The following is a 13,880-nucleotide window of genomic DNA, read 5'->3' as shown; positions in this document are numbered from 1 at the left end:
TTCAGTCAATGCAGAGACTACGGCTGGTTTGAGAGAGAAATGCTGAAAACTGTCGGGCAGTGCGGTGCAACAAAACCTTTTTCACCTCATATTTTCTTTTTCCCTCAATACAAAATGCTACTTTCAGCCAATAACTTTCAGCAGTCAAAAATTCAGTGCATCCCTAGTCCTACCTGAAAGATCAACAGATTTCTGTTTTAAATAAATGCTGATGTTCTTATTCTTATTAATAATACTAATAACAACAATAAAATAAATCCTGTCAAATAAAATGCAATATTGGTGAGCATGACTTATGTCATGAAAAAAAAGTATATATATATATATATATATATATATATATATATATATATATATATATATATATATATATATATGCATTTATAAAGTAATTTCTTGTACATATAGTGGAACTTTTCCTAATTTTAATTGTGTCTTTTGAAAGTAAAATCATCCTTACTAGTTGGAAAAAAAGGAATTTGCTCTTATATTTGCTTATATAATGCCTTAGAGAAAACTAAAACTACAGTCACCAGCTATGGGTCAATTGGATCTTATTACAGCACAGGCAAACAGTGATGAGCTGTAATCTTGTGTCAAATTCTTTTCCGCCCCTGATAAAGATGGAACCTGAACTTCTTAACCAGTTTTAACCCTCAAACTAAATTTGGTAAGTTTGTGCATTTGTGTGTAGAAGAACTTCTAAATGAGTCTCATGTTGCCCATCAATGCCATCTACATGTAGGTCAACAGCTTTCTATTTCTTTAAGGCAGAAGCAACATCTGTTAAGAAACACTTACATTGTACTAAAATTCCCGAAAGGGCGTTCTTGAACTTGTCCTTGGCTTCCTCCATCTCCTTCTCATGGGCGGCCTTTTCGTTCATCAGTCTGCGAATGTGGCTGTTGGAGGACTGGATCATTGAATAGAAGTTGTTGGCGTTCCTGCGGTTTACCTCCCCTCGTTCCACCCAGGTCAGCAGGACACGCACCGCCTCGGGAAATTTGGAGTCGTCTAAGTGGAGAAAAGAAAAAAAAAATGGTGGGGAAGAAACAGATGGTGGGAAGAGAGCTGAGTACAATGCTGGAGAGGAACACTTCTCATGTGGGACCTTCTGGTGTCAAAACTTATTAGCAAGACATGTTTATTGGGCCCAAAAAAAAAAAACAAAAAAAAACAAGTAGAGGACATTTAGGAGAGGACAACAGAATGAGGAAGGACGTGCAAGCAAGATGCAACAATCCCCGATGAGCAAATATGGTCAATCAAAACTCGTGGATACTTTCTTTAAAAACATTTTAGGTAGGAGATGTTGTTTGTGAATTCCTGCATTGTGAAGACAGGTGAATATGTGTGTGTGCAGGCAGTTACTCCAAAACTAAAAAGCTTTGGCTTGATACTTTCAGTCGGGAATGAGATGAGAAGCAGAGAAAGCTGAAAATCACTGTAATGAATGCCACAGGGAGTCTCATCTAGCAGGCTATTATTCTTTAGGGTTGTTGTGTTTATTTAAAATCCACAAATTAAAAAAAGAAGAGAAATCAACAAAAAGAACAGTTTGGCACAGATTTGTTCAGCTGTTTGGCGTTAACTTTGTTATCAGTGTGTTGCAAAGATACTGCGGTATGTACAGCTAAAAAACTGCTTTAAAAAAGAAAAACACAAGATTATTTGCTTCTTGCTACTGTAATCCTGAAACACACAACAACACACGTCCTACTGAGAATTCTAGACATTCTTTGGTTTATATAAGTGCCCAAACTGCATATAACAATTGAAAAATGCAATCAAATAATTTACATTTATAATCTGTCAACCCTTTTAAGATTCATCCAAGTGTGATGAATATGAAATCCTTCTTGATCACTAAACTGATTTTGTTGCTCATTTATCTGATTCAGACTGAGTCGACACTAAAAGATCTCAAATAATAATTGTCAAAGATAACAACCGTCAAATATTGATTGTACACAGAAAAATCTAGCCACTATGAGAGTGCTGCTGAGATTTTATACAGCAAACAGCACAAAAGCTTCCCTAAAGGCAGTGTGTAATATCATCCTGTCCTTTCTTCCTTTCATCTGTTATCTGTAACCACCGCAAAGTGAGCAGAACTGCATATAAACCATCACGTACGGAAACGTCTTAAGGAAACTGAAGAGTACACGTGTAATTTCAACTGATTTCATCTACAAAACTTTTTTTTGAGTATTTTCTCTCAAAGACGGAAAAGAAAAATCAGGAAAAACAGTCACTAAACAGATGGTCTCGATCAAACCTCATAGATCATCAAACTCAAAGAGACAATTAGCTTGCAGACACATCCATTCAAGAGGGAATCATGACTGTTTATAGCTTTTATGATGAATTAGGCGAAAAATAATAATAAAAAAAAAAAAAAAAAAAAAAAAAGAGTGACAGACCAAAACATGAGGCACTTCATTTGTCTTACCTTTGAGTTTTTCTCCTAACTGGCTACATTCATGCTCAGAGTAATGGACAATGGGGGGTGGTGAGGGGGGGCGTAAACGGTCCTCTTCTATTCTGCGACGGTGCCTTTCTTCCCGGGCCAGCATGCGCTGTCTGCATTCCCATTCGTACAGGTCATCTCTAGCCTGAGCAAAATCTACATGCAGCCGGCCTGTGTCCTTCTTATCTGTACTTGATCCCAGCCTGATCCTGTAACCTGGAGAAGAGGAGAGGGAAATAAAGTAGAAATAGACAAGGACAACGACAAAGTAAAGGAAAAGAAGGTTGAATTTGATCGGGCAAATCAAATAAATGTAGAATAAATGAAAAGGGGAGGGAAAAAGAAAAGAAAATGGGAAGAGGAAAATAAATATAGCAGAAAAAAAGAATAAAAAATGAGGAAGAGGAGCAGGAAAACAGCAAATGATATAAGTTAGGCAAAAGAGGGAGATGAACAAGTGATGAAAAAAGAGGCCGAAAATAAGGTGAGAAAAGAAAAGACAGAAAAATACAGAAAGGAAAAGAAAGAAGAGGATTAGAAAGAAAAAGAAAGTTGAATTAGACAGGCAAAAATAATAAAATGAAGGCAGAACAAGGAAAAATTGAAGAGAAAAAAGGAAATGGGAAAATGGAAAATAAATAGAGCAGAGAAAAATAATAAAAAATAAAGAAAACAAGCAGGAAACAGCAAAGGAAATAAGTAAGAATAAAGAGAGAGATGAAGAACAAGTAAAGAAAAAGGAGGCCGGAAATAAGGTGAGTAAAGGAAAGGCAGAAAGGAAATTAATTGAAAGGAAACAGAAGTTGAATTAGACAGAGCAAAAAATAAAGTAAAGGTAGAATAGGGAAAATGGAAAGAGAAAGGAAATGGGAAGTGGAAAAGAAAACAGAAAAAAAAGAAGGAAGAGGAAGTGGAAACAAATGAGCACAGTGAAATAGCGCACACACAAACAGGAAAATAAATAAATAAATAAAACAAAGAATTAAGGAAAGGAAAAGAGAGGGGAAAAGACAGGGACAGGGAGTAAAGGAAACCAAAAAGACAGGGAAAGAGAAAAATAAGGAAAGGAATGAGGAGAGGAAGTAAGGAGTAAGTAAGTAAGGAAGGAAGTAATAAGTAAGGAGAAAGAGGAAGTGGAAATTGGAAAAAATAAAAAAATAAATAGAGCAAAGGGAAACAGCAAAGGAAATAAGTAAGAAAAAATAGGAAGAGGAACAACAAGAAATGAAAAAGGAAGCAGAAGAAAGGCAAGTAAAGGAAAGGGGAAGGAAAAGAAAGGAAATGGGAAGTGGAAAAGGAAACAAATAAGGAGCATGAAATAGAGCGCACACACACAAACAGGAAAATAAGATTAAAAAAAGGAAAGAGGAAAAGAAAGGAGAGGGGAAATACAATAGGGGGTAAAGGAAACCAAAAAGACAGGAAAGGAAAAACGTAAGGAAAGGTATGAGGGGAAAAAAGCAAAAGCAATATGTGAAGAGGAGGAAGTGGAAATTGAAAAAAATAAAAATAAATAAAAGGGGAGGAAGAAAACAAGGGCAGTATATGAAAGGCCAAAGACAGAAAAAGAATGAGAAAGAAAACATAAAAGCAAGGAGGAAGAGGAAGGGTAAAGAAGAAGTGGAATAAGGGGGAAGGGAGTAGAAAAAAGGCCAGAAGAAAAGAAAGGAAAGAGGAAGATGGTGGAGGAAGCAAGAATATGAAACAAAAAGTTAAAAAAAAGAGGTAAACAAATTTGACAAGGAGGAAAATAGCAAAAATGGGATGGACAAACATAAGAGGAGGGGGAATAAAAAAGCAAACACACAAAAGAGTTCAAGACGTTAAGTAGATAAAAGGAACGGGCAGGGAAAGGAGAACAGCAGAATTGTTTTTTTGTCTTAAACACAAGAATGTTATGAACATTGATTCATGAGGAAACCTGTGACAAAGTGAACCCGCAAACTCCATGACACACTCTGTTTATTCATTCCCCCTAACATGTGTTTTCTGACAGATTTGAGGCCAAACCCTTCCTATTTGTTTATTTCATGTGTAATGTTAAAAGGTCCCAAATGCTACACTCGGTTTGAGAAATCGAAACAAAAGCCCTCGCAGCACAGACAAGCCATGATGTATGAGAATAATCTGGCTTCTGATAGGGCTGAAAAAAGGAAGCGATTTTGTATTAAGGTTTATATATTTCAGCATAAAAGAGAAAATTGCTCGGAAAAAAAAATTCTTGACAAATGGCCAAGCGGTACGTGAAAGAGGCTCCGGTGAATTATAAATCACATGATGCTCCAAGTACATTATAGAGAGGCCTGAAAAGTGTTTTTAAGGAGAATGTATATTCACAGACGGACGTGTCAACAGAAACGAGAGAAAGAGCTTCACGCTTTACTTCCGCCTCTCTATCACAGCTTTACAGCCCCCTGACGCTGTTAAATATTTTACGCAATGTGTTCACGTTAGAAATGAGCACCATTATTTATGGAAAGGCCTGCAGAGCTCCGTCACGGGGCCACATAATATATGGGGCAGTGCTTCAATCTCGCCCCTCGCCACTGAGAGAGCAACACTCAGAGAAGTATGAATAATGGAAAGGGTATTATTGAAGCGCTCGGCACTTTAAATTTGCTTTCTGGGGCAGAGATGGACATCCTAATATTTGCATACAAAGACTGATTTAAGATGTGACTTGGGATGAGACGAGCAGACTCCTGGCAGGTCACGTGAGCAGTGCGGAGGTGCATTCTGGGATAGCTCGCGATTGATTTACAGCGTTCGAAGGCAGAAATGTATTACTTGGTGTCAGCGCTTGTCTTCTTGTTGACCTCTTTTGTCAGGAACTCTTGATGGTCTGCGTCTACAGATCTGGAGTGTTCTGATTGATGTGTGGAAGCTCCGCCCCCCTAATTAATTCGACATCAATCTATCAAGTCAGGAGGGACACATGGCCTTCATTTACATGAGATAAAAGGTTAAGTGAAATTATTATTATTCTACATCACACAGTGTGGTCCATAAGTCATATAGCCTGTGTCCTGCATTTTTATGATATTATAAAATTTCAAGGCTGGAATCTACACTCAGCGGCCACTTTATTAGGTACACCTTACTAGTACCGGTTGGACCCACTTTTGCCGTCAGAACTGCCTTAATTCTTTGTGGCATAGATTTAAAAAGGTACTGGGAATATCCCTCAGATATTTTGGTCTATATTGACATTAAGGCATCACGCAGTTGCTGCAGATTTGTCTGCTGCACATCCATGATGCAAATCTCCTGTTCCAACTCATCCCAAAGTGCTCGATTGGATTGAGATGTGGTGACTGTGGAGGCCATTTGAGTACAGTGAACTCATTGTCATGTTCAAGAAACCAGACTGAGATGATTCATGCATTATGACATGGTGCAATATCCTGCTGGAAGTAGCCATCAGAAGATGGGCACACTGTGATCATAAAGGGATGGTTATGGTCAGCAACAATACTCAGGTAAGCTGTGGCATTGACACGATGCTCAATTGGTACTAATGGGGCCAAAGTTGTCAAGAAAATGTCCCCCACACCATTACACCACAACCACCACCAGCCTGAACCGTTGATACAAGGCAGGATGGATCTTTGCTTTCATGTTGTTGATGCCAAATTCTGACCCTACCATCTAAATGTCAAAGGCAGAAATTCAGAATCATCAGAGCAGGTAACATTTTCCAATCTTCTATTGTCCAATTTTGGTGAGCCTGTGTGAACTGTAGTCTCAGTTTCCTGTTCTTAGCTGACATGAGTGGCACCCGGTGTGGTCTTCTGCTGCTGTAGCCCATCCGCCTCAAGGTTCAACATGTTGTGCATTCAGAGATGCTCTTCTAAATACCTCGGTTGTAACGAGTGGTTATTTGAGTTACTGTTGCCTTTCTATCAACTCGAACCAGTCTGGCCATTCTCCTCTGACCTCTGGCATCAACAAGGCATTTGTGCCAACAGAACTGCCATTTACAAGATATTGTCTCTTCTTCAGGCCATTCTCTGTAAACTCCAGAGACGGTTGTACCAGTAGATCAGCAATACTCAGACCAGCCAGTCTGGCAGCAACAACCATGCCATGTTCAAAGTCACTTAAATCCCCTTTCTTTCCCATTCTGAAGCTCGATTTGAACTGCAGCAGATCGTCTTCACCATGTCTACATGCTTAAATGCATGTTGCTGCCATGTGATTGGCTGATAAGACATTTGCGTTAACAAGCAGTTGGACAGGTGTACCTAATAAAGTGGCCGGTGAGTGAATAATGGAAGAACAGACTTTTGTACTGTATATTAATTGAAAATACCTTAAACTAGTATATTTGTTATAATATTTCACATACACACACACACACACATACACACACATATTGTACGGATCCACGCTTTTACATTCCAAATTTAAATAAAACATTTTAAACAATTTTAATTAATTGATACATTATTTAGCATTTACTAAATTATGGAAAATGGCTATTGTATTTATAATAAAAGTTTAATTATAAAACATATATTATCTGTGTTAATTATTTTATAGAATTGCAAGGTAAACATAAATGTGTGGTATGTAAGTGATGCGTAAGCTTTAAGTATTCTTATGACAAAATTTTAAGGTGCTAAAATGAAAGCGCATATTTTACAAAACAGCTATAATTAATTCAAAATAAACTATTTGAATGTTTTAATGACATGCAGAGGAAAACGTCATCTAAAAATAATGGAATAAAATGGCCTTCAACAAAATGATTTATTAATATTGAAATAAGAATGAATATGATTTGCATTTATGTTTTATGCTGCTTTTTAAATATTTACAGAACAGGATGTAGATGTTTTACATCGAGCAACTGTGAGAGGCATAAGATAATACACTGGAATGTGTACCTGACAGGAAGAGGGCCTTATCAACTGTGTGCTCCTCTGCAAAACGGATGTGACAGAAGTTCTTCTTGCTCTTCCGGATGGCGATGATACCTCCGCACTGTTCAAACACTTCTACGATGAGCTGCTCTGTGGCGTTCTCTGGCAAACCTCCCACAAACACCGTCTTACAGCCCGGCGGTCTCTCTCTGGTGGCAGGAGGAGGCAGGTCTTTGAAGACAAGAACAAAAGAAAAATAAACTACCAGAATACATACACTGACATTTTGTTTTATCTACATATTGATCTCTATTTTTCAGCGCATTAAGTCTGTAGCTCATTATTGACCGGAATGCCATGTATGAAAAAGATGAAACATGCTAAATCAATAGCTGATTTCTTTTACGACCTTGACATTAAAATGATTCATTATCCAATTCCAATCTAAAAGACTGAGCTGCATATGGAAGATCATTAAAAGCGCTAATGTACTAAATTACATTCATCACACTGAAACATAGCCTTTTTGCACTTTTATATTATATCCATAGCATCTACCTTTTTTGCTTTTGAAAAATGATGGGGGCACAAATTATGAGTTACACTTCTAGTTTAGGGAAATTCCTTAAAAAAAAACCTGAAACAGATCCTTTGGAATAATATTGTTGTTCTTCAAATAATTCATATGCAAAGTGAAAAATGAGAGAGGTATGTTTGGCTTTGTGCTTTATTTTAATCTCCCATTAAAAATAGCTTCATGCTTAGTTTTTTTTTTTTTTTTTTTTTACATTAGAATGACAAGCATATCTGTGGTCAAAGTTTTTTTTTTTGAGTTCACTATGCTTTGTTCCTTTGGATAATTTTCTATTTTTCTTCCATACAGTACTTTAAAAATCAACACATCCATCATATTGCTATACACAAAGAGTTTCAAGTTTTTGATGTCAGCTGAAATAAATGTTAATTCTAGTAAGATGCCTCAAAATTTGTGATTCTCTGAATTTTCGGCTGCAAATTGATCAATTTGTTGCTCCATCGACCAAAGCACAAAAGCATTGGAGCCTGCGTGCCGCGGTCAAAGTTAAAAATAGCTCAGTATTCCGTTAGTGGATATTCTGTTCATGAACCTGTACACTTATCTGTGCATGAACTGAACAAGCTCACCTTAAAAGCAAAGTCGGCTTAAGTAATGCACTGACAGGACATTTCTATAAAACAATTTCTAAACTTGTTCCTGCTGCTTGCTGCATTGATGGCTTTTTTTTCTAGCCGAAATAAAACAAATAAGACTTTCTCCAGAAGAAAAAATATTATCAGACATACTGTGAAAATTTCCTTGCTCTGTTAAACATCATTTGGGAAATATTGAAAATAGAAAAAAAAATGTAAAGGGGGGCTAATTCTGACTTCATGACTGTATGAGTTATTTATATTTTAATTTAAGTGATCTGCTTTAGGTAGGTCCATTTATTTTTATGCTTTTGATGAAATAGCATTCAACTTAAGAGCCCTTTAGACCATGCGCCGGATGATTTCTCCATTTTCGCTGGTAATATCTTTATATAAATAATTATTTCGACCTATTTATTTATTCATTCATGTTTATGTACAAAAAGTCAAATATAATCAACAAAACATGTAAATGAAAACGGTAAATCAAAACGTAAATGAAAAAACTTATTTATTGACTCACTTAGTCCTGTCACTTTAAAATAACAAACACTGTACATCTCTCTATATTTAGGCTAAAACGCTGCTTTATTTATTTATTTATTTATTTATTTACTTTCATTTTAGTTGTCTTTAGCTTTAATTTCCAAAACGATTACTCGTTGCACTTAAGTTTACAATGACAATAAAGCTTGTTAAGTTTTTATTGATTAATGAAGGAATTATAATACTTTGTTTTGTTATTTTGTCTTCATTTACAAGTAGCAGGGTATTTACAGCTACTGTTTATTTCTGTTTGTTCACATCCCGTCCCTTTGTGCCCCCTGCCATCATAGTCGCAAAAGGCTGTTACACCTAAAAACATTTTCTTAATCCCTTAATCCTGCCACGGCATCACATGTGGCGGTAATGCTCATATTGAACTATCACCCACTGTATATTAATCAAAAGGTTATAGAGTTAATTTAAAAGTCATTCATTTATTTATTCATTTGTTCGTTCATTCATTTTCTTTTCAGCTTAGTCTGTTTCAGGGGTAACCACAGCGGAATGAACCGCCAGCTTATCCAGCATATGTTCTACCAGGGTATATACAGAAATCAGAGACTCTTTGCATACATTTTAAGATCTCATCACCATTTCAGGTTTCAACCAGTAACATTGCCGATATTTGAACTTGCAGTATCTTTACTAAATACTGATTGCAAGAAACGAATAAATTCAGGCAAGCTTTACCATACTGCAACAAAATTGAATACCTTGTAAAATAGCTTTAAGACTTTGTAATACTTTTAACGGGCCTTAAATTTCTTTAAATTGATTTATCAACTTTTTTTTTTGTAGTTTTTAAGAGCCGCGGACACCCTGTCTACGCAGTGGATGCCCTTCCAGCTGCAACCCAACACTGGGAAACATACACTCTTTCAATCACACACATAGACTAAAGTCATTATTCAATTCACCTATACCACAATTCGCCTATACCGCATGGACTGTACGGGAAACCCGAGCACCCAGAGGAAACCCATGCGAATACTGGGAGAACATGTAAACTTCACACAGAAATGCCTACTGACCCAGACGGGACTTGAACCAGTGACCTTCTGGCTATGCGGCAATTGTGTAATACAAAATAATGTTGTTTAATAAAACAATACATAATTATTTAAAGTATTTTTATTTCAGTTTTTGTCCCAGTGCATCCAGATTTTTCAGTTCCGGTACTGAAATTATTTAAAACCTATTTGGTAAATTTGGTACTTTTAATATTTAATGAGTAAACATGTAAGGAGAATGATGGTACTTTATAGCACCCAGTTTTTTAAATAATTCACAGTTTACAATTACTCTCAAATTCACACATAGCATTATGGGGAGTAAAAACCAGACTCCCTAGTTTTTCATGATTCTGTAATCGCTAAATCCAACCTAAAAATCAGCAAAAAGTCACAAACCTTTGTGATCCTGCAAAATTCTTAATTAAACGCAAAAAAATCAGAAAAAAGTTTAATAATCTCATAAAACATCCAATTCTAAATCATATAATCAAACTATATTAATTTCAGTTTGTAATGAACTGTTTTAAGTGACTTATAGATGCTGCATCCACATCACACATGATGTATTTTAGTGTCTCTAGAAAAATGACATTTCACCTGCACCCTCACAATCCAAACATTTGCTGGAATGCGGGGCGGGAGAGTTTTCAGCTTGTGCAGTAAGCAGACGCAGATAAAGCACGAGTGATTTACATGTAACGTCAAAGCAAAGATGAGATATAGTCATCCTATGGTGCTAATTGGGTTTTTGACGCGCATCAGACTGCAAAAGAAAGTTGAAGCAAACGGAGCAATGGAACAGACAGGTGGAGATGAGATTGGTTCAAGGAAGACATTATTTGTGCTTTACGTACATTGTATGGCTGGTATGATGTTGTTGAAATCGATAATTTTTTTTCGCTTAACATTTTCCCTGCATTTAACAAGGGTAAACGCTTCCCTGTCATTGACGAATTTTTCGGCAATTTGTGTTTGAGGTGTATTACGGTAGGGGAAACCCTAATGCATGTCCTATGTGTGACATGATGTCAGATGCTCTGGGGAGTGAAATCTCAGAGAAAGTAAGATCGTCGATAAAAATAAGAGTAATACAACCTTCCTTTGGCTTAATCTCTACCGTTTCAGATCTTGCCTTGACAGGAGATCACAGTAAAGAAGCTTTTTTTTATGATTTGCGTCACTGCTTTAGATTGCATACCAAACATAGTAGGCTACCTAATATGGCAAATACATATGATTTTGTACATTTATAAATATATATTTTTTTAATCACAAAACTTTCCACAATTTTTTGGGAATTATCACCACATTTTTTACTGCAAAAAAATCACAAAAGAAATCAATAAAAACTAGGGGGAGGGGGGAGAAGGGTGTCTGTAAAAAATATATATACATAGAAAAGAGAATGGTTAAATTGAACCTTATAGTACAAATCATGGCTTTCTCAGTTTAATTTGCAGCACACAGTGCTGGAACCCCGGGTTCACAAAGCTAATCTCTTCTTGATAAACCAATTCAACCATGAATAAGATGCATTGAGGAAATCAGAATGAGAAGGAATAATCAATGCAACTCAGCACTTGTTACATGACTGGATTACAAGTGCAAATCTCGCCATCCAAATCTGGCCTTCCTCTGGTGCTAGCTGATTACTCAGAGATGCCACGAAGACGAATTTGTTATAATCCGCGCTTTCCATCGGGCTTGGAGAGACTGTCTTAACAAGCTGTGGGAATGCAGTTGAAGGAAGCACCTGCTGGGACTCAGAGGGGACCGCATGCCTGACTGGGGGTCCAAAAGGAGTCAGACGCAAAGCCGTTCAGGCATGTTTGGCTGTGAGCCAGTCACTATAAATAAGCAAGTCTCTTCGGACCCCACAGCTGCCCCTTAACACTCGCCATCCATCATCACCAGCATTACACTAACTCCTGTTTATTGTGGCGGCTCATGATGAGCTTTAGGTTTATGTCAGCTGCTGTCAGTGGAAACCAATATAATACTCCATTGTCTTGTTGGTGACGCTGGAGGATACAGCATATGCGGGGAAACATTTGAGCATATGGAGCGTGGATTTGGATTTTTGAGAGACGTGCTGTGGTATTTTCATGTGTAAAGAAATATGTCTTTGAACATGTTTACCCTGCATAAAATAACGCGCCTGTTTGATCATAGCTGAAGTCTGAAAGTCTGCACTAACACTCATGGGGGATTCACTAAAGATCCACATCCGCTTACAGCATCGCTTATTTGCATGCCTCGTTATAGTACCTGATTCACTGAAGGAATTATGCAAATCAGGTACCGGTACAGTTATGGCAACAAAATTAGTCTGCTGAATTTCATGATCTGATAAATTGACAAATGAATTGACTCATTCCAAAACTCAGAAATGATTATTTGCGATTATCACGGCCAGCTGGAAAAATACATGTACATTAATCTGAAATAACACCCAGTTTGAATGTGCTGTCTCTGCTTTAAAGCATATCGCTAATTGTGGCAGCCAATGTTTGCGAATCTGATTCATTCTATGAAGAGCCTCATTTGCATAGAAAGGATTTGCAGAGTAAAGATTGACAGTGGATTTGAATATGCATGGCACAGCATTACAGCACATACAGAAGCTGCTTAGACTGGACTGTGAGAGGTACAGTACAGTATGTGACCAATACACAATAGTAATAGAGTCGAATAGATGTAGAGCCTGTTCAAACGTCTGTAATGTTTTATCTTAAAAAAAATTTACTGATAGTTTAGCTGATGAAATGTTTTTCAAGAAAAAGATTTGAACTGTTTTGCAAGTTTTGAAAATCATCTAGCCTTTACTGCAGTCTAAATTTAAAATAAAGGCTCATCTGAGTTGCCAGATTGAAGACAACAAGCACAGCTGACAATAGGCTTACAGCTGTCCCCATTTCACAAAACACATCTTCAATATTTATGTGGATTTCTTTTTTTTTGGTCATAAAGCTTTTTAGATGTGTGGCAGCTGGGTTAGTGTCTGGGTCAATCTCAGTTACAGTTGAAACAATACATCTCTTCTTTTCCTATGATGAAACAGCACAGCAGTGTCACGTCAAATCCAGCATGGATGTTTTCAATTTTCATCCTATTTAGTTCCCAGCACCGCAATATTTTATTCTTCCGTCTACATAGTCTCTAATATGCTGTAAATAATTTTTATTTTAAATAACACAAAAGAGATGAGATGAGATGTCATGTCAACAATGGCTGTTCACATCAGAGAAGCACTTTTTGCCTGGCATTATAGACTAATATTTTTTCGTAATAAAGAATACTGAAGGTTTAAATATTTTCTCATAACTTTTTGTTGTTGTTTATATGTAGTTATAAAGGTGTCTGTCATGACATCTTTTACTTGTCAGAAACATGAAGTGGTGGTTTTTCGGTAGCCATGACCAGACATAAATGGTTAAATATACTTAAAATATACTAAACCATGTTCAAATGTCACATTAAAAATGCTTTCAATGCTATTTGGACTAGTTTTAATGAACATCTCTTAAATAAAATCTGTTTTCTGAGCAAAATGTGTGCTGGTTTCATCCAAAAAAGGCAAATTGGTAAATAGCAGTTGATTAACAACCAAGCATGCTACAGTAGGTTGACCATGACCAAACAAAAAATGTTAAATACACTTAAAATATAATAAACCACTTTCATATGTTACATTAAACATGTTTTAAATGCTATGTAGACTAGTTTTAATGTACATATTTTAAATAAAATCTGTTTTCTTAGCCAAATGTAAGCTTAATTCAACCAAATTGGTAAAAAGCAGGTATGTAACCAAAC

At 36.6% G+C, this 13,880-nt stretch overlaps 1 protein-coding gene across 17 annotated transcripts in view; it reads right to left on the bottom strand.

The window, feature by feature from the left end:
• Positions 1–13,880, bottom strand: part of enox2 (ecto-NOX disulfide-thiol exchanger 2) — a 403,527-nt gene that overhangs the window by 66,890 nt on the left and 322,757 nt on the right. For 15 of the 17 annotated variants that reach the window (XR_012389699.1, XR_012389696.1, XR_012389700.1 and 12 more), the window contains 3 exons: positions 7,360–7,566; positions 2,453–2,686; positions 802–1,014 (listed from right to left, as the gene is read on the bottom strand). Coding sequence is in view for 9 of the 17 variants with exons in the window: in XM_073921806.1 (XP_073777907.1) it covers positions 802–1,014; positions 2,453–2,686; positions 7,360–7,566 (654 nt within the window). In the remaining 8 variants the exon portion in view is untranslated. Of the gene's footprint in view, positions 1–374; positions 460–533; positions 1,015–2,452; positions 2,687–7,359; positions 7,567–13,880 lie in introns of those variants that run through there. The other 2 variants (XR_012389693.1, XR_012389694.1) reach the window with 1 other exon arrangement.

Source organism: Danio rerio, chromosome 14, assembly GCF_049306965.1.
Source record: "Danio rerio strain Tuebingen ecotype United States chromosome 14, GRCz12tu, whole genome shotgun sequence".
Taxonomy (NCBI): Eukaryota; Metazoa; Chordata; class Actinopteri; order Cypriniformes; family Danionidae; genus Danio; species Danio rerio.
The sequence above is the reverse complement of the archived record's forward strand: the minus strand, read 5'-3'. Positions and strand labels throughout refer to the sequence as shown.